We start from the raw sequence: 25,507 nt of genomic DNA on the forward strand, positions 1-25,507 counted from the left end.
AAAGCCCCGCCGCTATTTGTTAATGTTATTACTTTATGTCCGACCGTGAGGATGTACCATTGTTTGCTAGCTTGATGCTAATGACAGTAACGTTAACTCAGCGGGTTGACAAAGTGCCTCTGCTGTTTCACACCATCATTTCCCCCTTTTACTCTGTGTGGTAACATCCCTAGAGGAAATATTATAAATGCTGAGGTGTTGTTGTCATACAGTTGTCTACGGCAGCAGATCGTTCTGTGTTTCTAGTGGTCAAAGTGACAGCTGTGATGGGAGAATTGGATCTCAGTGAAGGGCAAGTGGTCCATAACTTTAATTTTGGAGACAAAAAAATGTAGGCTTAGCGCCCTGTGGTCCATTGCCCAATAGGAAATGTAGAATTCTCAAAAGTACTTTAAAAGTGCTTGAGTTACTTTTCTCAGGGAGTAACGTTGGAAGTACTTTCAAAGTAATTGAGTTACTTTACTCAGGGAGTAACGAGTAAAGTAACTGGTTACTTTTTTTAAAAAGTAACGCAGTAACGTACTTTGATTACTTTTAAAGTAACCCTTACCCAACACTGATTGTGTGTATTGTTTACAAAGTTGACAGAAAACATGCTTTTTCAAAATAAAGAAGGCTCTATTTTAGTGTTAATAACATCCACTGTATTTTTTTTTAACAAAGCAGATGTCCATATTTCTGAATTAAAAAAAAGTAAAAAAGAAAATTAAAACCATAAAGCAAATTCAGGCAGTACACCTACTAATTCCAAATTAAAGTATTTGGCTACAAAACAGTATTATTTACAATGTTAACAGAAAATATGCTTTTTCAAAGCAAACATAAAATACCTTTTACACGGTAAACAAAGTAGGCTCTATTTTAGTGTTAAGAACATCCACTTGTATTTTTTGAACAAACCAGGTGTCCACCTATTTAATTTTCAACAATAGATACAAATAAATAAATCATATATCAAATTAAAGCTGCAGTAGGTAGAAAGCCTGAAAACGGTTGATGTTTGAGTCTCATCTGAGTTAGGTTTCATTCTTCTCCGCCCTGAGCCCCTCCTACCAGACGAGCACGTGAGTATTTTATCCTACTTGGTTCTATTTCTCCCTCTCTGGGAGCCTCGGCTCTCCCTCACCGCGCAGCAGCCCGCCCCGCACATACCCCCGAGGCTCGGCTCTCCCTCTCCGCGGAGAGCCCTCGGCTCCGCTCCCACGGCCGACCCTCGCGCCCTCCGGCCGGGCCCGGCCCCACCTCACCCTTCCCCTCCCTCCGGGGCTCCGGGGAACCGAGTTCTGTCTTCCTTTTTTTGGGTTGTTTAGCCGTGTAGGCAGTTGTAGCCAATGCTGGAATAGCTATTTTACCTGGTGCACTGTTCGCCATTGCCGCTTGCTCTCCCCTTCTGCCGGCGGCACGGGAACGCGCATATGCAGTAGAACAGCCAATAGGAACGCAGTGGTCTGAGCTGACCTTTGATTGGTTGATGCACATCAGCACGATACTGATTCTTTAGAGGCTGAACACAGAGCCATGGTGAGGTGCAGAAACCTATTGTTTGTCTCAGACCACTTGATTTATACAAAAACAATGTTGCCTACTGAAGCTTTAAGGCATGAGAATCTAAATTCAGTGACCTGCAATTAAAGACCAGAGAAAGGTTTACATCATAAAAGAACATTAGCTGCCTTCACAGTTGCAGTTGAGTTTAGTATGTACTAGGCACCAGTGGTTACATGTGAATCCCAACTGTAGGCCTACATTCAATCAAAACCTAACTTTGGGCAAAACCTTCTGTTATAACGAAGGAGGAGGACTTGTGGTCATCGGACATTCTGCCCCGAGATGAGGTAAGTACGTTTCCTCCATAACTGAACAGATGTTCAAGTGGAGCACTAGAAGGCAGTGTAGTATTGTACTTCATGAAGAGCTGCTTAACCAAGAGAAATGCATGTAGGGAATCCATGCTCTTCACAGTGTCATCAAGGAACTGCTGTACCTCTTCTTCAGCTGTGCTTTTATCAGCCCTATTTTTCCTTCACAGACACAAAAAAATCCTCATCTGATCCATCAGTCTCATGAGTGCTGTTCATTTCAGCTACAGGAGATGCTCTGGATTCCAAAGACGTTGCCTCCTGAACCATTGTTTTGCACATACCCTCCCTCTTCTCAGCAGGGAGCCAACACAAGCGGAATTTTGGCATGGTAGTTGTTGCCATTTTTGCATCATGGCTGCTCAGCATGGCACCAAAGCGACTGTCAAGTGCCTCAGTGACTGCAGTGATGATGTTTGCTGTGTAGATCACATGTGGCAGATTATCTAAGAGTTTAGACTTGAGGCTTAAGATTGGAAGGTTGGAATGAGGAACCCAAGATAACACTTTTTCTCCCCCTGTAGAAAATCAATGAATTGAGCAAGTGGCTGTAACACAGCTACATATTCCCAGAGAAAAGTCAGCTTTGTGAGGGTGTAGCCTGGTCACTCCAAGCCTTCCACAGATATCACCCAGTTGATCTTCTGTAAGTCCAATCAGTTTGGAAATGGCCATATATTCAGAGCTCATTCTTGTGACACATGGAACAGAAAGCCTCATGTTGGCAATATCTTGAACTGCTTCTGCAGCTGCTGATGACCTGTGTGCTTTGTTCCATATAGAAGCACACTTACCCATTGCACTTCGGTACACTTTCTGGGATGGCCCTTTTGATGCTGCTTTATCCACTTAATTGGTGGCAATAAGGTTAGGTGTGTGTGCTGCACATCTTTGATGAGGGGGAGGAAAAAATGAAGCTCCTCGTCTCCCTCCATCTCCAGAATGGCAATCATATTCAGGAACCTTGTTCCATCATCCAACCCGTCTGGTGCTTCTTCCCCAGTTGATTCAAATTCACGGAAGGCCTTAACAAAGTTGCTCCCGTTGTCTATGACTGTGGCCCTTACTTTGTGTTGTATTTTGTACTCTGCATGTATTTCATAGATTTTTCCAGCAAGGACATCAAAAGTATGCCGTCCCTTCACTCGCAGGCCAGAGCTGCAGACCTCCTCTCCATAGTCTGCTCCTCAATCCAGTGGCATGTCATGCCAAAGAAGCTTCTGTTATGTGCATTCCACAAGTCTGCTGTTTTGCAGACATTTGTCGCTTTCTGAAGTGTTGCAGTCAAGATTTCTTTCATGGCAGTAAATTCTCTCTCAATACGCTGGACTAGTGTCTTTCTGCACATGACTGTTTTGCCACCACTGATTCCCTCAATGAGCTTTTTGAATGAAGGCGGCTCAACCAAGGAGAAAGACTGAACATCATCAATCACAAATTCAAATATCAGTCTTCTGACTAAACTCTGGGATGTGCTGCATCAAAGGTCAAGTTTCATTTCTTTGATGGGAGGATGTCCTTGTCCATGTTCAGGTATACTGGGCTGCTCACTCATCTCGAACTGGCCAGTGACTTCATTTGTCAGAAGTAAGTGACTTTGATGTTTCCTCTGGAAAATACACGGCGCAAAATTAACAATAAATTAACTTATTAATTATAAACTATTCAGCTGTATTCATGAATTAGATCATAGGTTATAATGACAATAACTGTAGTAATATAATAATAATAATAATTATAACAATCCTTATTTATTCAATCAATTAATCATTATTGTTATACTTATTATTAGATGGAAAAAATCACCACCTTAAAGAGGTATGTCAGGTATTAACATGTTTCAGAGTTACCTAAAAGTTACCTACACATCAACAATAATAGTAACAATTATTATTTTTGTTATTAGTTTAAAAAAAATAATAAAATAAAATTACCACCTGAAAGAGGTGTGTAGGTATTAACATGCCTCAGAGTTACCTAAAAGTTAACTACACATCAACAATAATAGTATTATTATTGTTATTAGTTGTAAAAAAAAAAAATGAATAAATAAATCACCACCTAGGTATTAACATGCTCCAAAGTTACTTAAATGTAATTTTCCTGCCCTTGTGTCTGTATTGCCTGTGACATGAAATGCACAGGTGTTGACTTTAATTACAGGTGTGCCAAACATGATCATCTGCCGAAACTGATTTCCTTTGCACACAGAAGCAGTTTAGCCTTAATGGTGTTATGCCAATAGCCCTTTCTGGCAGAAATCTTGCTATTATCACTAAAAACATGATTTGTTTCCCCTGTAAACCTACCCAAGAAGGGCTTTTAAAGTGTTAAAAAAGGATTGGATGGTTATAATTTACAGCACAGAGCAGGTAAAATAATGCAGAGGATAATCAGGAATATAAGACCAAATGCATATACAAACAGGACATGATGTCATGTTTATTGCACGTTATGACTGTTTGATCCAGATAAATGCAGTTGTTACAATATTAGATGTATATAAACTTGGCACGACACAAGTCAGCATCAGCACCTAAGTTACAGTCCCGACATGTTTTCCAGTAGTAGTTATATAGTACAGTAGCAGCACGAGTAGCAGTATTGACAGGTTAGCAAGCTAACAAACCTTAACTTTAACTTACTGGATTTCTGTGTATTTCAGCAAATGTTAGTGGTTTGTCATCTTACCTGTAGATGTTTCTTTAAGTTGGACGTCGAGTCCCTGGATGTTGACAGTATTTTGACAGCTGGGAGGCATAACTTGCACTGTACTGTGATGTTGTTCCCCTTTTCTGATTTAAAGGCAAAATGATGCCGGAGTTTCCATGCAGTGAAGGCATTTTTCTCCCCAGCAGTGGCCGTAACGATGAACAGTCATTGGTGCTTGGTGGTCGTTTCACGTGTTGTTTTGTTGTGGTGTTGTGTTGTAAAGTGTCGCAATGCGTGCGCACTGTGCATGTGTCTGCTGCATCCCGTTTGATTTTAAAATGTAATCCTGCTAAGTAATCCCCGTTTTTATCGAATATACCGGTAATCTGATTACATATTTTTTTCTGTACTGTAACGGATTAGTTACCTTTTTTTTGCCTCCTAATTACGTAACGCCATTACATGTAATCCGTTACTCCCCAAGCCTGCCAACAGAACCACATCATCTGCAGAAAGCAGAGATGCAATTCTGAGGTCCCCAAACTGGACCCCTGACTTGTCCTAGCTGTGCCTTGAGATCCTGTCCATGAAAATCATAAACAGGATCGTGACAAGGGACAACCTTGTCCACCAAGGACATGTTTGACTTTACACCAAGTATGCCGATACAGCTCTCACTTTGGTCATACATGGACTGTATGGCTCATGGCGGTGAGCCCGGTAACTGCCACGACAGGCACCAACAACCTTCTGACCACAGCTACTAGCAGCCGCCTCCACAATGGAGGCTTTGAACATGGCCCCACCCCTGCCTGCCACCCGCACACAATGCACCTGACCCTGATGTCTATCCTTGCGGGTGGTGGGCCCACAGGGCGGCGGCTCCATTTTACCTCTTCGGGCTGAGCCCGACCGGGCCTTAGGCCATGAGGCCCAGCCACCAGATGCTCGCTGGCGAGGTGTTCACAATAATACCGGTATAATTTTTGATATCATATGAAAAATTCATATTGTGATACTCGCGACTTTTAGACTTGTTGACAGTGACGTCATACTGTTACCCATGGCAACAACAAACATGGCTTAAAGCAAAATAATTAGTGACTCCAAAAAGATTTTGCTAAAGGAAAAGGAAATCACCTGTTGATTTATATATACTGATCCCAGGGTACATTTTTTTTGCATTTGTATTTTGTTTAAATGTGTAATTTGTGGTAGATTTAATTTTGTTGTACTATTAATATTGTATACAGATTCTGAATCTCGCTCTGAGTAACTGTTGTTGTTTACAAACAAACAAACAAAAATAAGAGATCATTTTTGTTTAGTTTTTACTGAAAGTTTGAAGGCAAACTGTTAGATTGACATGTAAAACTATATCACTTATTTTGGTGTAATAGTATTTTCTTCATTTTTTTTTTTTTTTTTTTTTACTAATTTGTCATATCGTCAAGAATATCTTTGTCGCAAAAATACCCTGAAATATCGTGATAGTGAAGTGAAGTGAATAACATTGATCATCTTGTTCCAAAGCAATGTTCTGCTTGGAAACGTTGGGTCCTGGTATTCATGTGGGTGCCACTTGACACGCTTTACCCAAACACCTGTGCAAACCAAGAACACCCCCACATGTCAGCAACACTCTCCAATGACAGTGCCCCCCCCAGCAGGACCATGAACTATGCTACACCACAAATATTGTTCAGGAATGACCAGAGGATTGTGACAAACAACTCAGATCCCGAACTGATTGAGCATTTGTTGGACATGCAGGCACCCCAGAAGTACTCCCAATCCATGGTGGGGCCTTCTTGGGTCAGACTTGGCTCTGAACTGTTGAGACATGGACATAGGACCTCTGCGGGGTGTCCTGTGGTGTCTGGCACTAGGGCGTTGGTGGGGGATAATTTAAGTCCTGTTGTGTGGTGGGGTACCAGCACATCCCAAAGACACTCAATCAGATCGGGAAATTTGGAGGCCAGGTTGACGACTTGAGCTCTGTTGTGTTCCTCTGGTCATTCCTGAGCAGTTTTTTATGGTGTGGCATGGTGCATTGTCCTGCTGGAGGGCTACTGCCAACAGGTAGTGCTGTTGCCATGAGGGGGGGTACTTGGTCTGCAACAGTGTTTCAGTGAAGCGTGTCAAGTGGCATCTACATGAATATCAAGACCAAAGGTTTCCCAGCAGAACATTTTTTGGAACAAGATAATCACTCCACCTGTTGGGTGGATTTAATGTTATGGCTGATCGGTGTATATTAACCAGATATGAGCCTTAATCCCCATTTGGACAGAAGATTTTAGTCTATGGGGAGTTGGGGTGACTTCAGTATTACCTGTGTGTATATGTGTGAGATTTTTCACTGCTGAGCTCATTAAAATTGCAGCCTAAATTACTGACTTTTTTTTGGCAAACTAACTGTTTCTCTCGTGTTTTAAGCCCAGTTCACGTGGACACTTTGATTCTTACAGAGTGTCTGAGTTTTTATAGATGCAGCTCTATTTCCTGTTACTGTAAGTATGGTGGCCAGCTTAGGAAAGGGACAAGGGTTTTAGAAGACGAAGACGGAGACGGAGACGGAGACGGAGAAGGAGGAGAAGAATCCCCAAGGGGAAATTCAGTCCTTTTTCACTCTGTTATCGTATACACACAGGCCTAAAACACACATGCACAAACAGGACCTACACATGCATGAAATGAAGAGATGTCAGAGCAAGGGGCTGCTTTGGACAGGCACCCCGACCAGTTGGGGGTTATGGGCCTTGCCCAGGGGCACCTTGGCAGGAGGCAAACTGGCACCTCTCTAGCTACCAGTCCAAGCTCCATATGGGGACTTGAGCCAGCGACCCTCCGGTTACCAAGCCAAGTCTGCCCCCAATACTAACCTGACAGATCACAATATCAGTCTATCAACTACTGCAATGAAGGAAAGCGCAAGACGAAGTAGTTTGAAACTGTCTGTGTTAATTAAATTACAACTAGATAGTTACTGGTGATTAAACCAATAATAAAATGCATACTAAAGCCTCCAGTCAGCTAAAATACTGTTGGCAACAACAACTTTTATTACCGTGAAGGAGGGGGAATATTTTCTTGCCCATGTGACATTACTCCCATCTAAATGGGACTTTAAACTGGAGAAGCTATGATAAACATTTGCTTTTGTCACCTCCTGGAGGGAGAATACTAATAACTGAACCTGTCATTTAACATCAGAGGGGGTGGAGAGCATCACAGCCATAATCATCAATCAATTATTGAAGTGAACGTATCACATATTTCCTCTCATGGTAATGTTCTTGTTCTTCAGTCCCATATTTCAAGTGTACATAACATGTTATACATACTATGGTGCACACTTACATGCATATTGGGCTGGTCTATATGATTTAAAACATTACCATGATATTGATAGAGATACTTTACAATATTGATACATATCATCAAATGTCATAAAATAAGCTGATGTTTAAACCAGTAAACTGTGTTTTCTTTAATGAGATCAAATCTTTCACGTTTCACAAACAAAAAACATACATAAACAAGTTCCTTGTCTTGATAAACTGTCTATCTTGAAACAACATCCAGCTAGAATCTCAGATATTTAGCATGAAATTACAACGTAGTTAGGGGAAATGGTTTGTGCCCAGAAGTGTCCCAAACATGAGTTAAAGTTCAGAGATCAACACACAGGATCTCAAACTGACACAGATGCATTTTTTATCCAGTTAATTATTTCAAGACATGTCTCAGATTGTAGCTTTGAAACAGAACAAATGTATGCATGAGAGAAAGAACATGTCAGCGGCTGGAGTGTTGTGTGTATTGTATGTACTGACACTTTGTGTGATGTTGTGCCTGGTGACCACAGAGCAGCGAACCGGTGAAGGAGCTGTACACTCAGCTGACGGAGAAGCTGGATGCCCAGAAGAAGAGCCCTCCGCCACCAGATGAAACTCCATCCCTGGATTTGGGGCTGCATCCAGTGACTGTCCCCACCACTGCCTCCACCCCAACCACGCCTCTCTGAGGCCCAGCAGAAACAAATACAGTCACCAGCTAGCTTGTGAATTTGAAAAAAGACCATTTTACATTATTGTTCGTTCTATGATTTCCATGGACGTTTATTTTCTTTAGATGTTTCTCTCTAAGTAGGTCTTCCATCTCTGACAGTGTAGTCCAGCAGCCATCTGCCTTTCTAAACTTGTGCTACAGTATTTTCATATGTTTTTGGGCTATCAGTGTGTTATTTGATTTGTGCCAGGAGTGCACCATATCTGTAAATAAATGATTCTTTAGCAATGGAAAGTGGTGTTATTGTTTTCCAGGCAAAGTGACGAACTGCTGTACAACATCTTATATAACACTGCAACACCTCTGTGTGTGTTCAGTCACTTTATGAGAAACACTTGACTAAAACTGAAAATGTCTCTCTATGAACCTCATTGGGTAACTCCCCTGGTAACCACACATATAGGCAGTGTGAAACAGGAACAGTTAGTGTGTTTTACTGGCCTCAACACACTGAGGACAACTTCAGCACTGGTAAGATCTCAAATAATTGTACATGACAAACTAATGCCCATAGATGAGGTTTAAAAACACAATTTTATCTTACATATCGTTATGTTGGGGTTTATATTTGCACTGTATAGATATGTTTGCATACCTAAAAGAACTTAGTAATATTGGTAATACTTTGGACTATGTAATAGAAAGGCCTGGATGTAGTATTTTAAAGTTCTTACAGAAGTTTGTTGCCATGTGCTTTTACCACACTACATGAAAATGACAGGAAACCTCGTTGGGATCAGAAGTTTTTTCTTGAGTGCCGCACATACACATATATATATATATATACACACAGAAGTGTTTCTCCTACTGGCTCTGCATGCGAGTTCCCACTCGACTCATAGACTTCGCAGCTTGAGGAAAGTTTTACAAATATAAAACAACCATGTCTTAAAAATCATAATACAAAGAGTTATAATTGTCCTTGTTTGCAGTTGGAGGTGTCCTGTCAACAGTTTTACAGACGACTCTTTCACAATGGTGGCCTATGGGGAAAATGTTTTTTTGTGCAGCAGAGAATTTTTTCAGTGCTATACAAAGTGGCCACTGGGAAAAATTGGCTGCAAGCTCAGTGGCTTTCCTGGGGGCCTGTTCTTGAACTGGTTCCTTTCATGTTTCCTGAAACCTTGGTTCTAACTTGTGCACAAATGTGCCGTGTTTCCACCAGTTTTGATCAGTACCATTGTAATCACTGGTGTCATGAGCAGATTGATTGATCACCTACAAACTTTTGTTCTATTACAACAAATATTTGTTTTTACCCCCCAAAAAAACAACAAAGCATGGACCGACTATTAATGAGGCCGCTGCACGAGCTTTGACAATTTCTCACTTGACTTCTACACTGTTTACTTTACCAACCTGTCTTTCCAACCCGTAGAATATGACACGCCCACTGATGTAGTCATGGTTCACACGTTAGTTTGATGAAAAGCTGCTATTTTTTTGGATCCAACTGGGAACCAACTTTTTGGGTTTTGAACCAAACATTTTCTGTAAAAATGCTCCGAACAGTTCAAAATTAGGCGTGGGAACTGGAACGGAATCTGTTCCATTTCAGTGGAAAAGGAGTAAAAGAGTGTAAGTGCTGTAAGCCTCAACAAAGAATGAATAGCAGCATAACAAAAGTAGTATTATTTCAATGCATTAAATTATATTTTACACTGTGGTCTGTGTTGAGCCCATGATGTAAATTTGTAAACAGGTTCCCAAATTTCCTGTCTGCTCTATTATTTATTATGGCAAACTGTATATCCCCACTTATTGTCATGTATCTCTCTCGTATTTTGAACATACGGGTTAACGAAAATAACAGTAGGCCCATTATCTATTTGAGATACTAATTGCTGAACTCAGTTGTTTTTGTCTTTCAGACACTGAATATGGTAAAGCTCCCAAATCATGTGACTTTTTCATGTCATTTCAAAGGCCTTTATCCAGTACCCCTACGTACATACTCACAAACTTAGGTACAGATGTCCTACCAAGTCAGTGAGGGCTTAGGGCTGTCCTGCTGTTGTACTGATGTGCTACACAGATCTGCAAAGTGTTTGAGGGCTCTGTCACATTTAGTGCTTCTCAAAGTGAAGGAATGATCCTTAAACTTCAAGGAGGCTACATAATCTAATCCAGCCAAAGGACTGTTCCATTGTCAAGGATTCTGTGAATTCTGAGTCCTTCCTTCAGAGAATTTTCAAGGATGCATGTGTGTATCCTCAGCGGGCATGAAGTGCGATCTTTGCGCACCACTTGCCAGAATTGAGGGCAGGGCCTTTTCAATGACGCACACCTGAGCAGTTGCTAGCCTATTCCAATATGTATTCACCGAATGCTACAGGAAGGAGTCTTGCCTACCCTTTGTACGACCCAACTTAAAAGGACAGGAAGGAAGAAGGAAACATCCTTGACATTGAGAAGCCCTGAGTCTGTTTATTCTGAAAGTCTGATTTGCTTATAGGTCCAGTGTGTAAGATATAGGGAGATTTATTGGTGTTTAGCAGAGAGGATTGCAGTTGTCAACCAGCTGAAACTTCTCACAGCTAGAATTCCTTTAGTGTTCATTGCAGAGATGGGACCAAGTCACACATGTGCAAGTCTCAAGTAAGTCTCAAGTCTTAACCTTCAAGTCTCAAGTAAGTCCCAAGTCATTTTTTCTTGGGCAAGTCAAGTCAAGTCCTGTAATAGGTCAAGTCAAGTCCAAGTCAAGTCACCTTATTATTGCAATTTTACCTGCAGAATCTGATCTTAATAAAGTGAAAAGACAAGATATAAGTAACTGTCAGTAAACATTGACTTCATCACTGCAATGTTTACTTTGCAGGGATGATCCCCATGCGTGCGTGCACACACACACACACACACACACACACACACACACACACACACACTAACCAAGGCAGCGGCCAAAATCACCCATTTAGCTCATTTAACCCTGTGTTGCTCGTTCATAAAACGTACAGCAGGTCTTGTGATGAACCGGTCGGAATGTTCGCTCACGTTTTCTGGGGTTAATATTAGCAAATAAATTAAAAAACAAATTCCACCAATTAATTTATTAATTTTACATTCTAACCGAAAACATGATGTGAATAACACTCAAGTCATTCAAGTCATTGTGTCTCAAGTCAAGTCAAGTCCCAAGTCTTTAACTTCCAAGTCCGATTCAAGTCTCAAGTCTTTTATTTTTTGTCGAGTCAAAGTCATCAAAACAGCGACTCGAGTCAACTCGAGTCCAAGTCACAATGACTCGAGTCCCCATCTCTGGTTCATTGTTCAGGAGGTTTTTACCAGGAGCAGCAGATATCGCCTCCTCTCCCAAACAAATGGACCAGGTGATTAAAACCATCAAAAACTCCAAATAAAGCAGTTTCAAGTTACAAATCAGGGTGTCTCCAATGCTGTTTGGCATGTTTGAACCGGGCCATTGACCTACACCTGCTAATGTTCATCCTTTTTCTCTGATAACTTTAGATCCAAATGTTCAGGAGGGTTTTACCGGGAACCAAGTTATCCACAAGGTCTCTTCCTCTCCAAAACAAATGTACCAGGTGATTTGAACCGGTATAAAGACTGACTCAGTCATTTTATCATCATAAAACTTGTTTCATTCAAAGTCCACAAAAAATAAAACTCACAAAAGCAGTCATGGTTTGTCTTTCCACTGTTCCAACCTTATTCACTCAGTTAGATGTGAAAATGTGCTGCCTTTGTACAAACTAAAATTACTGTTTCTTGAAATGGAGTCTGGTGAGTTTGGCAATAGCAATTTTGGGATTGTTTTGGGTGAAACTAAAAGGAAATTACTCTTAAATACAAAGGTCTTTCTCTGTAAGGATCCTGTCCATAATGCTGGCAGACACTTACATTAATAATCTGAGCCAGCCGGTGGCAAAAACAGGCACTTTTAGTGGACATAAATTGAGGGTACGCAATTGCCCAAAGTGGTTACATTGCAGCTGTTTCGCTGCTGCCAGCTGCAGTCCTCTCACTCAAATTCAAAAATTGTTGTTCCCATTTGTCACTTAGACACAAACATGGGAAAACAGGGTCCAGGTAAAAAATACTGAAGTTACTCTTTAAGTCTGTGAGAGTTCAGAGCTCAGGGGGGACATTGGAACTGTGCCAAACTGAGAAGATGGTATGCCACATTTTTTTTTAAACATCTGTATACAGATCCATTCCAGAAAAACAAATGAGAAGCACTTGACTAAAAGTGAAAAAGTCTGGTTTCTGTAGACTATTAGGCAGCTTCAACCCCTGGCAGCTATTGTCAGTGTGTAGTGTGAAAGAGAAACAGTTAATGTGCTACTGAGAGCCTCAACTCTGCTAAGATCTTTTTAAACTGATCACTGTGTATGACAAAACACTGCACTGGCCAGACATTAGGATAGGGTTTTAGAATGACACTTGACTCTTCATTAGGTAGCAGTCTTTTTATAAGATGTCTAGGGATGAGTGCCAAATTAAAGAAAAAACCTGAAAAATAAGTGACAAATCAAATGTAGATGCAAGGTCTCACTCAGTAGTCTGATGAGTATGTAAAACATGTGTCAAATGCTGTGGCCTTGCTGGTTTATGGGTTTTAAGGTTGCCTGGGTTTTTACAAAGTCTTGCCACAGTAGTTTGAAAATTGTCCCCACTTTGGGGAAGTGATGCAGAAATGTGTTGTGTATGTATTTCTAAACACATTAGTTGCAAATACTGTGTCTCAGTTCCATAACATTACTTAGAACAGGAAGTGATTTTTTTATACGAGGACAGCAACGGCAGCCTGATGCAAGGGTGAGTATCGAAAGTCACGAATGTAACTACAGTTCCATGAATCCCAAATGACCGCCAGAGGCGGTGCTTTAAGCACTGAATATTCCCCTTCGCGCATGCGCAGTTCGAGTATGTATACCAACAATGTCACCTGTGACCCCTGGATGACCCGAAAGAGACTATATCTTCCGGTGACATCAGAGGATCATTTCCTACAGAATCTTCTTGCGAGAACATGAGGATTCTGAGTGACAGAGTGCTCTGGCGGTCATTCAGGATTCATAGAACCGTAGTTACATTCGTAACTTTCGTTCTATTTCATCCCTGCTGACCGCCAGAGGCGGTGCTTTAAGCACTGAATGACTCATACCAGCAAAGTCACGAGGAATCCAGATTACAAACCTCAATGAGTAGAATCGGAGGATTCTGGTAACAGAACCACATCCAGTGGATGGGGAGTGGCAACATTCACCCTGTAGAACCTGGAGAAAGTGTCTGGTGATGCCCACGAGGCAGCAGTACAAATGTCCTCCAGGGATACTCCTCTCAGGGCCGCCCAAGATGTGGAGACACTCCTGGTAGAGTGGCACCTCACACCGGATGGCAGGGGATGGTTACTCGCCCCATATGCATTGCGGATGACATCCACAATCCAGTGTGACAGACGCTTGTCACCCTTGTCCGACTTGTCACCCCTTCCTCCTGATGGAGGGTCAAACCGTGCAAGCCTTATAGGCTGGTTGAGGTGCGAGCGTGACAGCACCTTAGGGAGGAACGCTGGGTTCGGCCATAGAGTGACCCCTGATCCATCTGAGTTCCACCTCAGACATGAGTCACTGGAAGACAGAGCGTGCAGCTCACTGACACACTTCGCCGAGGGAATGGCCAGGAGGAATGCGACCTTATATGACACCCACTTCAGCTCTGCCTGTGCCAAAGGTTCAAAGGGAGACCTGCACAGTGCATTCAGCACCAGGGGAAGATCCCATGCTGGGAGTCTCGTGGCTCTTGGAGCACCCTCCGAGCCCCCTTCAAGAAGAGGGACACCAGACTGTGGCTCCCCACTGTGCCATTGTCGACCCTAGCATGTCGACATGATATGGCTGCCACGTACACTTTCAAAGTAGAAGGAGAGCGGCCTTTGTCTAGGAGGGACTGCAAGAATCCAAGGATTGTAGGCACAGAGCAATGTATTGGGTCTTCACTCCAACCTGTACACCAGTTGGAAAATAGCTTCCATCTATTGTCGTACTGCAAACGAGTGGATGGCACTCTGGCATGCATTATGGTGTGCCTGACGGGGTCCACACAGCTGCTCAGCAGCGGTTCGGGCCTTCCAGCAGCCACACACACAGTTGGAGGCGTTGGGGTTTGGGATGCCAGATCCGACCCCCTAGCTGGGACAGGAGATCTCTCCCATTGGGGAGGCGCCACAGCGCACCGCGACAGAGTCTGTGCAGTAGAGGAAACCATGTCCTCCCTGGCCAGAAGGGGGCCACCAGCAGAATCCTGTGACCCTCCTGAAGAACTCTCTGAAGTACTGGCCGAATCAGAGGAAGCGGTGGGAAGGCATATAAAAGACCCTCTGGCCAAGGGTGAGCCAGAGCATCCTGGCCTAGAGGGCTGGTCAACTCTGCCAAGGAGAACCACCGAGGGCAGTGGGTTGACGCCTCTGAGGCGAAGAGGTCCACCTCTGCTCTGCCAAAGAGGCTCCAGATGGTGTGCACCACCTCAGGGTGGAGGCGCCACTCCCCTGATGGAGGCTTTTGACGGGAGAGGAAGTCTGCAAGGTGGTTCTGCTTTCCCGGTAGATATATTGCCCGTAGGCTGATCAAGCGGGGGGGGGGGGGGCTGCCCAGGTCAGGAGATCCTGTGACACCTGCAGCATCCATGCAGACTTGACCCCACCCTGATGGTTGATATGATACACGGTTGAGGTGTTGTCTGACCGTATGAGGACATGCTTGCCCCTCAGGTATGGTTGGAAGTGCTTGAGAGCTAGGTGCACCACTCACAACTCCAGTACACTGATGTGTTCGGCGCGGTCGTCCACAGACCACTGTCCGTGAGCCGTACTGCTCTGCCACACTGCACCCATTCCCAAGGGGCAGGCATCTGTAGTGACAGTCTCCCTGCAAGATGAGATGGAGCCCATAGGGACACCCCTTGTCATGTAGGCACTGTCCCTCCATGGGGCCAGGGCGAGGAGACACTGCTGCGACACCCTGAGCTCCCTGCGTCTGTGCCGCCTGGCATCCAAGTGGGACTACCTCTGCAGGGGGCACAGCAATAGCAAGCCCAGCAGAACAACAGCTGAAACGGATGTTAGTTTTCCCAAAGCCGAAGAAACGTGACCAAGGGCAACAGACGTCCCCTTTGGAATAGGGGAAGAAGGTGCAGGATGTCTGCCACACGGTGGGGGATGGACAAGCTGTCATAGTTACAGTGTTCAGTTCTACACCAATGAAAATTGTGGTCTGAGAGATGACTTCTCCATATTTACCTTGAGGCCTAGGTGGGCCATGTTGGACAGGAGACGCTCTGTATCTTGGGACACCTGAGTCCGGGATGGGGCACAGATCAGCCAATCACTGAGGTATGGAAGAATCTTTATGCCCTGAGACTGCAGAGGCGCAAGGGCCGCTGCCACAGCTTGTGAACACCCTTGGGGAGAGGGAGAGCCTGAATGGTAGCACCCTGAACTGCCAGTGGCGGCCTCGAAAGGCAAAACGCAGAAACTGCCAGTGTTGATGGGCAGTGGGGGCATGAAAATAAGCGTCCTTCAGGTCTATGGACGTAAACCATTCTCCCTGGGCAACAGTTCGCAGAACATCTACCGTGGTCAACATGTGGAATGGCACGACCTTCATAAACCTGTTCAGTCCCCGCAGATCTAAGACTGGTCCGCCGGTCTTTTTTGACACGAGGAAGTATGTTGAGTAGAACTCCCTGGGGTGTGACAGGGGGTGCAAGGAGGGCAGAACTCCTGGTCCAATGCTAGGGCTTTTGCCGGGTTGCTGATGATGGTCATTCTGACCCGGCTGGATGTAGGGGGCCGGCGTCGGAATTAAAGCTTGTACCCATGGGTTAAAGTGGCAACCACCCACGGGTCTGAAGCGTGAGCAGCCCAATAATCCAGGGCTTGAGGTTGCCTGGAGGGCAGGCTGGCAGAGTCCCGAAAGTCATGGGCTGGCCTCTGCACAGGACGCTGAGACTCACGACGGCCACTGGAGTGAGCTGGTCGTGGTAAGCGAGCTCGGGAGGCGGCCACAGAGCCCCTTGGTCTGTTGGGGGGAGGCATACGTCGAAGACCTGCAAGCTGCTGCCTGGTCTGCCCCACCTGGATGGTTCGCTCCAGCGCTTCCTGCACGCTGGACCAAATATCTCTCCTGGTTCCACAGTGAGACTATGGAGAGTTCTCCTAGATGCTTCCGTCAAATTAGACTGTGAAAGCCAGACTTGGCGACGGGTTTGAATTATGATGGACATCATCTGTTCGATTTCCCTGGACAGAAGGCCGAATGCCTCTAGTGACGCGTCACAAAAAGTCATGGCATCCGCATTCACATTGCCCCCCTGCAGAGAAGCTGAGAGGGCAAGCATGAGGTGTGATAGGGAGTTGCCTATGCGACCGGCCGTACTCCAGCATCATAAGCCCTTGTGAGAAGGTCGTCCGTGATCCGACACTGGGGTCGAGGGCACCTAGCATCCCATTGCAGAGCCTCATCAGGGGAAACGATGAGGGATTCGATGGTAGGCTCGATAGCTGCCATGCGATCCAGGCCCACTTTTGCTGCATCGTGCATAGCTGCCAGGGACCCAAAGAATAACAACAAATGCTGGGAGGGGGAGCGAACACACTACCGTCACCAACAAGGGTTGCAACAAATATATATAAGTTAAGCTTAAGCGTAAACACCTCAGCTAACTATAAAGTCAATAGGTTGACAACACACCTATGCTGGGAGCGGGAGCGAGAGCACTGCCTTCACCAACAAAGGTTAGATTGCTGTGGCTATAAACACAAAAATTGGCACAACCGAGTTGCCACCAAAATGCTGACGGTGTCTTTTTTCTGGAGGGCGCAGTTGAAGTGGCCTCAGCCCGACGCTTAGAGTGTCGATGTTGGGGTGAAGACACTGATGGGGTGAGGTCACCCTCACCCTCTGGCTGTTCCAGCTCTGCCAGTCTGGCAGCCCTCACTGCCCGAGGCATGTAGCTGCAGTTTATACAAGGATTTTCAGAGAGTGCCTCCTTTAGGTGCTCCAGTCCAAGGCACATAGGGCAGGGATCCTGGCCATCATCTGGCTGCAGAAGAGCCCCACAGGAAGTGCAGTAATGGGTGTTATCCATCATGGTGGCACTGGGGGAACACTGCCACACCAGCTAATGCGCACCTGTCCAAGCTGCAGATAACCTGAGTGCAAATGCTGCGGTTAGTTGGAGTACAGAAGCCGTAAACTGGAGGGAGGGAGCGCGTACGCTGCCTTTACTAGCAGAGGCGAAATCCCAAGACAGTGTAGAGAAACAATGCTGCAGATAACCTGAGCACGAGCGCTGCGGTTAGCTGGAGTGCAGAAGCCGTAAACTGGAGGGAGGGAGCGCGTACACTGCCTATACCAGCAGAGGCGAAATCCCAAGGGAATGTAGAGAAACAACAGTGCAGATAACCTGAGCGTGAACGCTGCAGTTAGCTGGTAATCTGGAGTACAGAGACCATATGCTAGAGGGAGGAAGCACGTACGCTGCCTATACCAGCAGAGGCTTAATACACAATGCAACCCCAGAAATTCGGCTGCTGTAAATTGTTGCATATATATAAAGTTATGGATATAGCTATATAGATATATAGATATATTCGCTGTATGCTGGGAACAAGGAGCACTAACTCTAGCTTTCACCAGCAAAGGCTTGTCAAAAGGCAAGAACACAGACACTAGTGTTAACCAAAAGACAGATAACTAATGAGAGCCCCGAAACTTTAGTGCGGATGCTACCGCTAAATTAACAACGGGCTATACACGCTGGCAACTGGGGAGCACTAACGCAACCCTCCAGCGGAAAAAACTCCAGAAACAGAGAACGTTAACTCAATCAGAGTAAATCAAGTGCCAGGAAGATGTTGCGCGAACGCAACTTTCACCGACAAGTTTAACAAAGTAGGTAATATAACATTAGTTTGCAAGCAACTTAGGAGTTACATGATTTCTCCGGAGAGGGAAGTGAAACACTGCCTTACCGACAAAGGGATGCACCACGTCCACACTGAACCAAACGTAAGTAAACACCTCTCAAGAGGGAAAGAATGCCGTCGCAGTTTCTGGCGAATATCCACTGCTCTGACCAAAAATGGCCACGGAACTACTAGCGACGGGATATAAGTTTGAAATGCAGTTGCAATGCTTCCAAAGCAACCTGCGCGCGAGAAGATGAAAAGGAAATGATCCTCTGATGTCACCGGAAGATATAGTCTCTTTCGGTATACATACTCGAACTGCGCATACGTGAAGGGGAATATTCAGTGCTTAAAGCACTGCCTCTGGCGGTCAGCAGGGATGAAATAGAAACATAGATGCTCTAAACACCCAGCAGGTGGACAAAATGACAAAAACACCAGACAATATAATGTGATATAAACAATTCTAAAAGGTCAACAGCTCTTTGACAGACTGAACATTAACAGCTTCACAAAGTCGTATTTATTGTATGGATATTGGACTGAATTAAATGTGCAAGTGTCTGTGTTGTTCATGACACTCCACAGATGGAACATATTACCACAATAATGATCCTGGTCCTGAGGGTGCTTCCAAAGGTAGGGTGACCATATTTTGATTTCCAAAAAAGAGGACACTCGGCCCGGCCACGAGATAGCCTACTTAAATGATACTCGCAGTTTACTCAAAGATGCCTTATAATTTTAATATATTTAAAGTTTATATGTATGGATAGAATATTCAGTTATATTACAAAATAATATCTCTCAAAGACAGAAATTCAGATAGGCCCCTATAGATAGGGAACACAATACACACACTAGAGTGTGGCTACCCGATCCGAGCCCGACGGGTCCCGACGGTAGGCCTACCCGACGGGTCGGCCGGGTTCGGTCAAAAATGTATAAATTGAATTCGGGCTCGGGTCGGATTCGGTCAGCTTTCAGTGAAAATGTAGTGTAAAAATAAATAAAATCCTATCTGTCCTGTTATTGCCTGGGGACTGTTATTTACGTGACAACATCTGAACAGAACACACACAGACACACACTGGCTGTTTGTTTCTACCTCTCCCCTCGCTGGAAGCCTCGGACCTCCTGCCGCCAGCCGCTGAAAATTAAATAAAAGAGGGAGACAGGTTTTTCCTATTTTATCTTATTTTGTTATATTTCTCCCTCTCCCCTTGCTGGAAGCCTCGGACCTCCCGCCACCCGCTCCCGTCTCAAACACGGAGGTCTCCCTCTCCGTGGAGCACCCATGGTGCACGCCCGGCCTGTTAAATAGCCTGTAACCATAACAACTGTGTGACACAAACTCAGTGCTTTAGTAATTAAATAATGTCGGGCTCGGTTCGGTTTCGGACATAACAACACAGAATGACTGTCGGGTTTGGACAGAAATATGCGCCCGTGCCACACTCTAACACATACACAAGGAAAACCGGACATTATCATCAATTTATAAACACCCCCCGGACGCCCCGGACAGGACGTGAAAAGTGGACATGTCTGGGCAAAAGAGGACGTTTGGTCAGCCTATCCAAAGGAAAGGTCAAAAAGTGCTCAAAATGGAAAAAGTTCATCCTCTGGTGCCGTGGTGCATGATTTCTTGGAGATCTAGCTTTCATAATACCTGACATAAAGTGAAGCCTCAATAATCACACAGTATTGCTATTAATCTCACTTCCTACTCATTTGAATGGAATCTGAGCAAATTAATTGGAAGCTTAGTCTGTTATTTTGGCCTCTTAGGGGTAGCTAACTAAAGTTGTGAACAAAACATTGACATACTGTAGCATCGCCTTTTAAAGAGATAGTTCTGATTTTTTTTAAAGTGGGGTTGTATGAGGTACTTATGCAAAGTCATTGTATTACATACAGAAGATGTCAGTCGGCACGCCCCCAGTTTGTAGAATCGGGCTGGAGTACCGATATGGAAGCTATGCAATATACTGCTGTGGAACGGGGTTAGCACCAAAACATGTTACATAGCCACCTGAAGAAAGTCCCACCTAAAATAAATCAAAATCAGTTAAAGTGTATGATACATTGAGAGTATTTTCACCACTTTACCTTACCATTACACAGAAATTTCTGAAGGGGAACTGAGGCTGTTATATTGCTCTCCTTACAGCCAGACTCTCATGAGAAAAACAGTGATTTAACATCGCTAAACACAGGAGCTGCCAGTTTACTGCTGCCTCAATCAGTTGTTGTTTTTTTTGTGTGTGTTATTGTGTGACTTTGAATTTTAAAAGGGTTAGCTCTGATTCACCAAAGCCACACAATAACACAAACTAACTAACTGATCAAAGCAGCGGTAGACCAGCAGCTCCCATGATAAGTGAGCTAAAATTTGAGTCTGTTGGCTTTGATGAGAGCATAGATTGGGAACTGAAGCCAGTTATGGCTTCTCTGTTGGAACAGGCTGTCTGACAGAAAGGTAAAGCAGTAAAAATACTCTAAAAATAACATACACGTAAAAAGGTTTTGATTTTTTTTAAGTGGGACTTCTGTGTCTGTACTCTGTGTGTGTGTGTGTGTGTGTGTGTGTGTGTGTGCTGTAGCTTTAATAGAGGGAGTGAAGCAACTATAACATTGATGACTGAGTTGCATACGTTCAATATAACTGAGATATTTTAATGATGACTTCTACAATTCACATGATTTTTTTAACAGCTAAGAGATCCAGATAGTTGAGGTACACGCTTTACACAGCTCAGTTTGTTCTCCAGTATGAAGGTTCTGATGATTCTTTATAGTGTCACGTGTAGTGAAACTCCTCCCACACTGCTCACAGGTGTAAGCCTTCTGTCCAGTATGAGTCTGCTGATGAATCTTTTAATTCCCTGAATATAACAGCTCTTGTTGCAGGTATGAGGCCTTTCTCCAGTGTAGACATACTGATGATACTTCAGATGCTTTGAGGAAAAAAACGGTCACAGTAATATGGTTTCTCCACAGTGTCTGCCTAAGCAAATTTATTCAGATGGAGAAACAGTGCAAGAGAATATTAACCCTGTAATGTCCTCACGAAGAAAAAAAGCAATACAATTTTTTTCCCAGCATTCCTTGGGGCAATGATAAGATCAATGTTTGTTTTTCTAACAGACCCCATAGTTTTTAAATATAGGCCTCTACCAAACGGTTGAGATGGCCCTTCATGGTAACTGTAAAACAGAAAGAAAAAAAAATCTGTCTTTTAAACTCCCACCACACAGAGCCCTCATGTCTTAAGTGACTTTCTTTGTTTCTAACTTCCTTTAGGGAGGTGAACTGAACAGGCAGACTAATTATAGACACAGAGATGCCTAGTGGATTTTTTAAACATAACATGCCTAGAGTGAATGGTGGCAATAGCTCAATCAGGTTGCATTAAATTCAATACATTTTTTTCATTAAGAAGTAGTGACATCTTTTTGTATTATAAACAACCTCAATGTTATAACTCATCTTTTTTGAGACAAACTTTTGTTATGGTCTAAATAACTTTTGATACTGAATATGATAAAAAAAAACAAACCTCAATATATAATACTGAGTTTTCATTATTTTGTATTTTTACTATATAATGAAATGTCTCTTAAAACTGTATTAGAAAGTGTGGGGAGACAAAGGCAAACCACTCACATATTTTCTTTTTCTGTCCTGTATTAAAATTATTTTGGCACTCAGTTATAACAACTATCATGAGTATATTTCAAATAAAAAAAGCAATGAATCCTATGCATATTATTCTAGGAAAATCTCCACCTGAGCTGTTGCAGGAAAGAGATCAGTATCTCTATAGAATTCTGAGAACTGCAGCTATGAAACAGATCACAAGGATGTGGCTAAAATCTGGAAGTCCATCAATTAAAAAATGGATGTTAACTATAAGAGATTTATGAAATGGAGAGGGTAAGTTATAGAGTTAGAAATGAAGAATCCGAGCACAGAAGACGATGGATTAAGTGGACAAGCTATGAGGCCATTAATGAATCAAATGAATTAAATAATGAATTTTATGAATAAGACAAACATGATCATTGTATTGTGAACGGTTTGTGGAGAAGTACATTCACATTCACACAGGAACACACACAGACACAGACACACACACAGACACACACACACACACACACACACACACACACCTTTTTTTTTTGTTCGTTTGTGCCTTGGTTTTGCTTCTCATCTTTGTATTAAATCTGAATGTGTATACATATGTGCACATTTTTATGCTCATGACTGTAAGCATACAGAGGTGCAGATAAGATAAGAATGTATGTATGCATGTATCTGGACAAAGATGAAAACAGTTTGTTTCACTGGGTGATATATATTATGTATGGGAAAAAAGAGAAAGAAAGAAGAAAAAGAAAAAGAAAGAAATTGCAATAAACATGTAAATACTGAATGGAATGTAGTTGTAAAATGCAACATGAATTTATTGCAATAAAAGTATAAAAAAAATGTATTAGCAAAATTCCATGTCATCTGCAAAACAGAAGAACAACTTTACTGCCTTCATGTCCTTAAAATCCTACCTGGACACATTACATTGTGTAATGAATTTGATCTTTGATGACTTTTTTGTTTTATTTCATTTTTAAAATTAATTTCTATTTATTTATTTAAAATGTATTTATTAATGTATTATTATGTGTACACCTCTAGCATTGTTACTGTTGTTGGGATGGTAAGCCTGTATTGAGTTTGATACATAAACATAAAAAATGTATAGCTATCTCTTTATGGATTTAATATGGAAAAAGTTACATCTATGATATGAAGTCTGATATTTTTTCCTGCAGGTTTAAGAAAAAAAAAGGAAATCTTTGAGAAGATGGTGGTTTCCTCACAGCCCGGGAACGGCAGCAATGACTCTGGATTCTGTCTGGGGGAGACTCAGCACGTGTCCAGCACTGTCCTCCTGTGCCTGGTCTTCTTCCTGGGCTTCCTCCTCAACACCTTCAGCCTCTGGGTCTTCTGCTGCCGGTTGCCCTGCTGGACCTCTGGAACCACACTGCAGTTCCACCTGGCCCTCAGTGACGCCATTGCCACCCCAGTCACTCCCATGATAGCGGTGTACTTTGCTATGGGCAACGACTGGCCATTTGGTCTGTTCCTTTGCCAAGTCAAGATTGCCTTGCTCAGTTCACATTTCTACGGCAGCGCCATATTCCTCACTCTCATCAGCATCCATCGGTACACAGCTGTGGTGCACTTCAACAGAAGCTCCTGCATGAAACGGAAGGAGTTTGTCAAGAAGCTCTGTGCAGGAGTTTGGTCTGTGCTACTGATCCAGGCTCTGATCTACGCTTTCATGCTTCCTCCAAGTAAAGAGGGCAGTAACAGTCAGTGCCTCTCCATCCATCAGAGGAACCTGACAAACATCTACTTTGTCATTAACTTCATCTTGTTCATCTTTGGGTTTCTACTCCCTCTCCTTGTGTCGGCTGTTTGTTATGGCCGCCTGGCGAACACCTTAACTCGCCTCAACACCAACACGGCTAAAGGTCTGAAAGTCAAACTGAAATCTCAGAGGATGATCGGCATGTGTCTGGTGATATTTGGGCTGTGCTTCCTGCCTCTGAACGTGGTACGAACTATAGCAGTGGTACTAAAAAAATACTACCCACGACAATGCAGTGTTCTTCAGCAGATCGAGACAGCGTATTATGCATCCTGGATTTTAGCAGGAGTGAACAGCTGCCTGGATCCACTGTTGTACTGTTTTGGTTCGCAAAATTTTCGAGATGCTTTCCAGTCTTTGAGGATTAGGCAGAGAGACGGTCCAAACAGAAGTGATTCAGAAATAACTGCAAATCAGTAACGTGGATTGTTGCGCTATAACTCTGATATGAGCAGCCCAGGAAAAAACATGTTCAGATTAAGTGACAGTGAACTCTAAAAAAAACTATACAAACTAATTCCTTAACTGTTCACGGTGCAGGCCTGGTGACTTAGATTTCCCTGCAGAGTTCTGCACAGGCATAAAACTACCAAACACACCGTGGCCTGCACCCACATCATGTAGAAGAATAGTCCGACATTTTGGCTTTCTTGTCAAATTTTAGATGAAAGATCAATACTGATACCAGACATGTCTGTATGGTAAATGTGAACAGCTAACAGTGTAGCACGGCATAAAGACTGGTGAGCCTGATCCTGGCCTGACAAAATCCACCCACCAGCACCTCTAAAGCTCACTTATCAACATGTTATATTTCATTTGTCTAGTCTGTACAAAAACAGAAGAGTATAAAACCTGTATGGCTGGTTTGTACAAAACTGTTTTCTCACTTTCAGCTAACCCACTGCAGAAAATAGCTTCCTATTTCTGCACAGAAATGAAATTGCCTTATCTGACAGCTCTCTGAAATGTGTAATCACTTCTTTAAGACCTGAACCCAAAATGTGTAAGTGCTTATTAGCACCACAGTTCAACCTTGGACCCAAGGCTCTATTTTTGCTTTATTTCATCCACCGCTGATGGTTCGTTTGTGAAATCTGCACTGGGCATTGCCTGTCTTGGTGCACATAACATACATACAACATACAACACACATACATAAATTGCATTTGAAATAATTGAAGCTGAACCTGAAGCTTTATGCAGCAACACATACTGACCTGACTCAAAACCTGATACTTTGGAATGACCCTTTGAGTTGGAGGTGCTTCTGCTTTAGCCATACTTTTACTTTGATTACTCATGGATTTAAGTTTCATTGGACTGAAATTAAAATGTTACGTGAAAGTATATTAAAAGAATTCTAATTATCAGTAATTTTAACTAATCACAGGATGAATCACCCTCTGTTTATGCAAATAACTGTGATAACATAACAAGCTGTTAGAAATGTTTGTAATAAATGCACTAAAGTAAGCAAATGATATGAGCTGGTCATTTATGTGTTATGTATTTTAAGGAGTAATGAAAATGTAATACTGACTGTGGGGT

General features: G+C 43.2%; 2 protein-coding genes across 2 annotated transcripts in view; both read left to right on the top strand.

Moving 5' to 3' along the window:
- The window catches only part of nelfb (negative elongation factor complex member B), a 66,977-nt gene extending 58,158 nt beyond the window's left edge, over positions 1–8,819 (top strand). The window contains exon 13 of the mRNA XM_050050345.1: positions 8,383–8,819. Within this exon, the coding sequence (XP_049906302.1) occupies positions 8,383–8,541 (159 nt within the window). The 3' untranslated portion in view covers positions 8,542–8,819. The remainder of the gene's footprint in view (positions 1–8,382) is intronic.
- Positions 8,820–8,944: 125 nt separating this feature from the next.
- Positions 8,945–25,410, top strand: LOC126393927 (P2Y purinoceptor 4). Its single transcript, XM_050050373.1, has 2 exons — positions 8,945–9,056; positions 23,355–25,410. The coding sequence occupies exon 2, from the start codon at positions 23,387–23,389 to the stop codon at positions 24,374–24,376; it is 990 nt and encodes a 329-aa protein (XP_049906330.1). The 5' UTR covers positions 8,945–9,056; positions 23,355–23,386; the 3' UTR covers positions 24,377–25,410.
- Positions 25,411–25,507: the final 97 nt, after the last annotated feature.

The sequence above is a fragment of the Epinephelus moara genome, chromosome 8 (assembly GCF_006386435.1).
Source record: "Epinephelus moara isolate mb chromosome 8, YSFRI_EMoa_1.0, whole genome shotgun sequence".
Taxonomy (NCBI): domain Eukaryota; kingdom Metazoa; phylum Chordata; class Actinopteri; order Perciformes; family Serranidae; genus Epinephelus; species Epinephelus moara.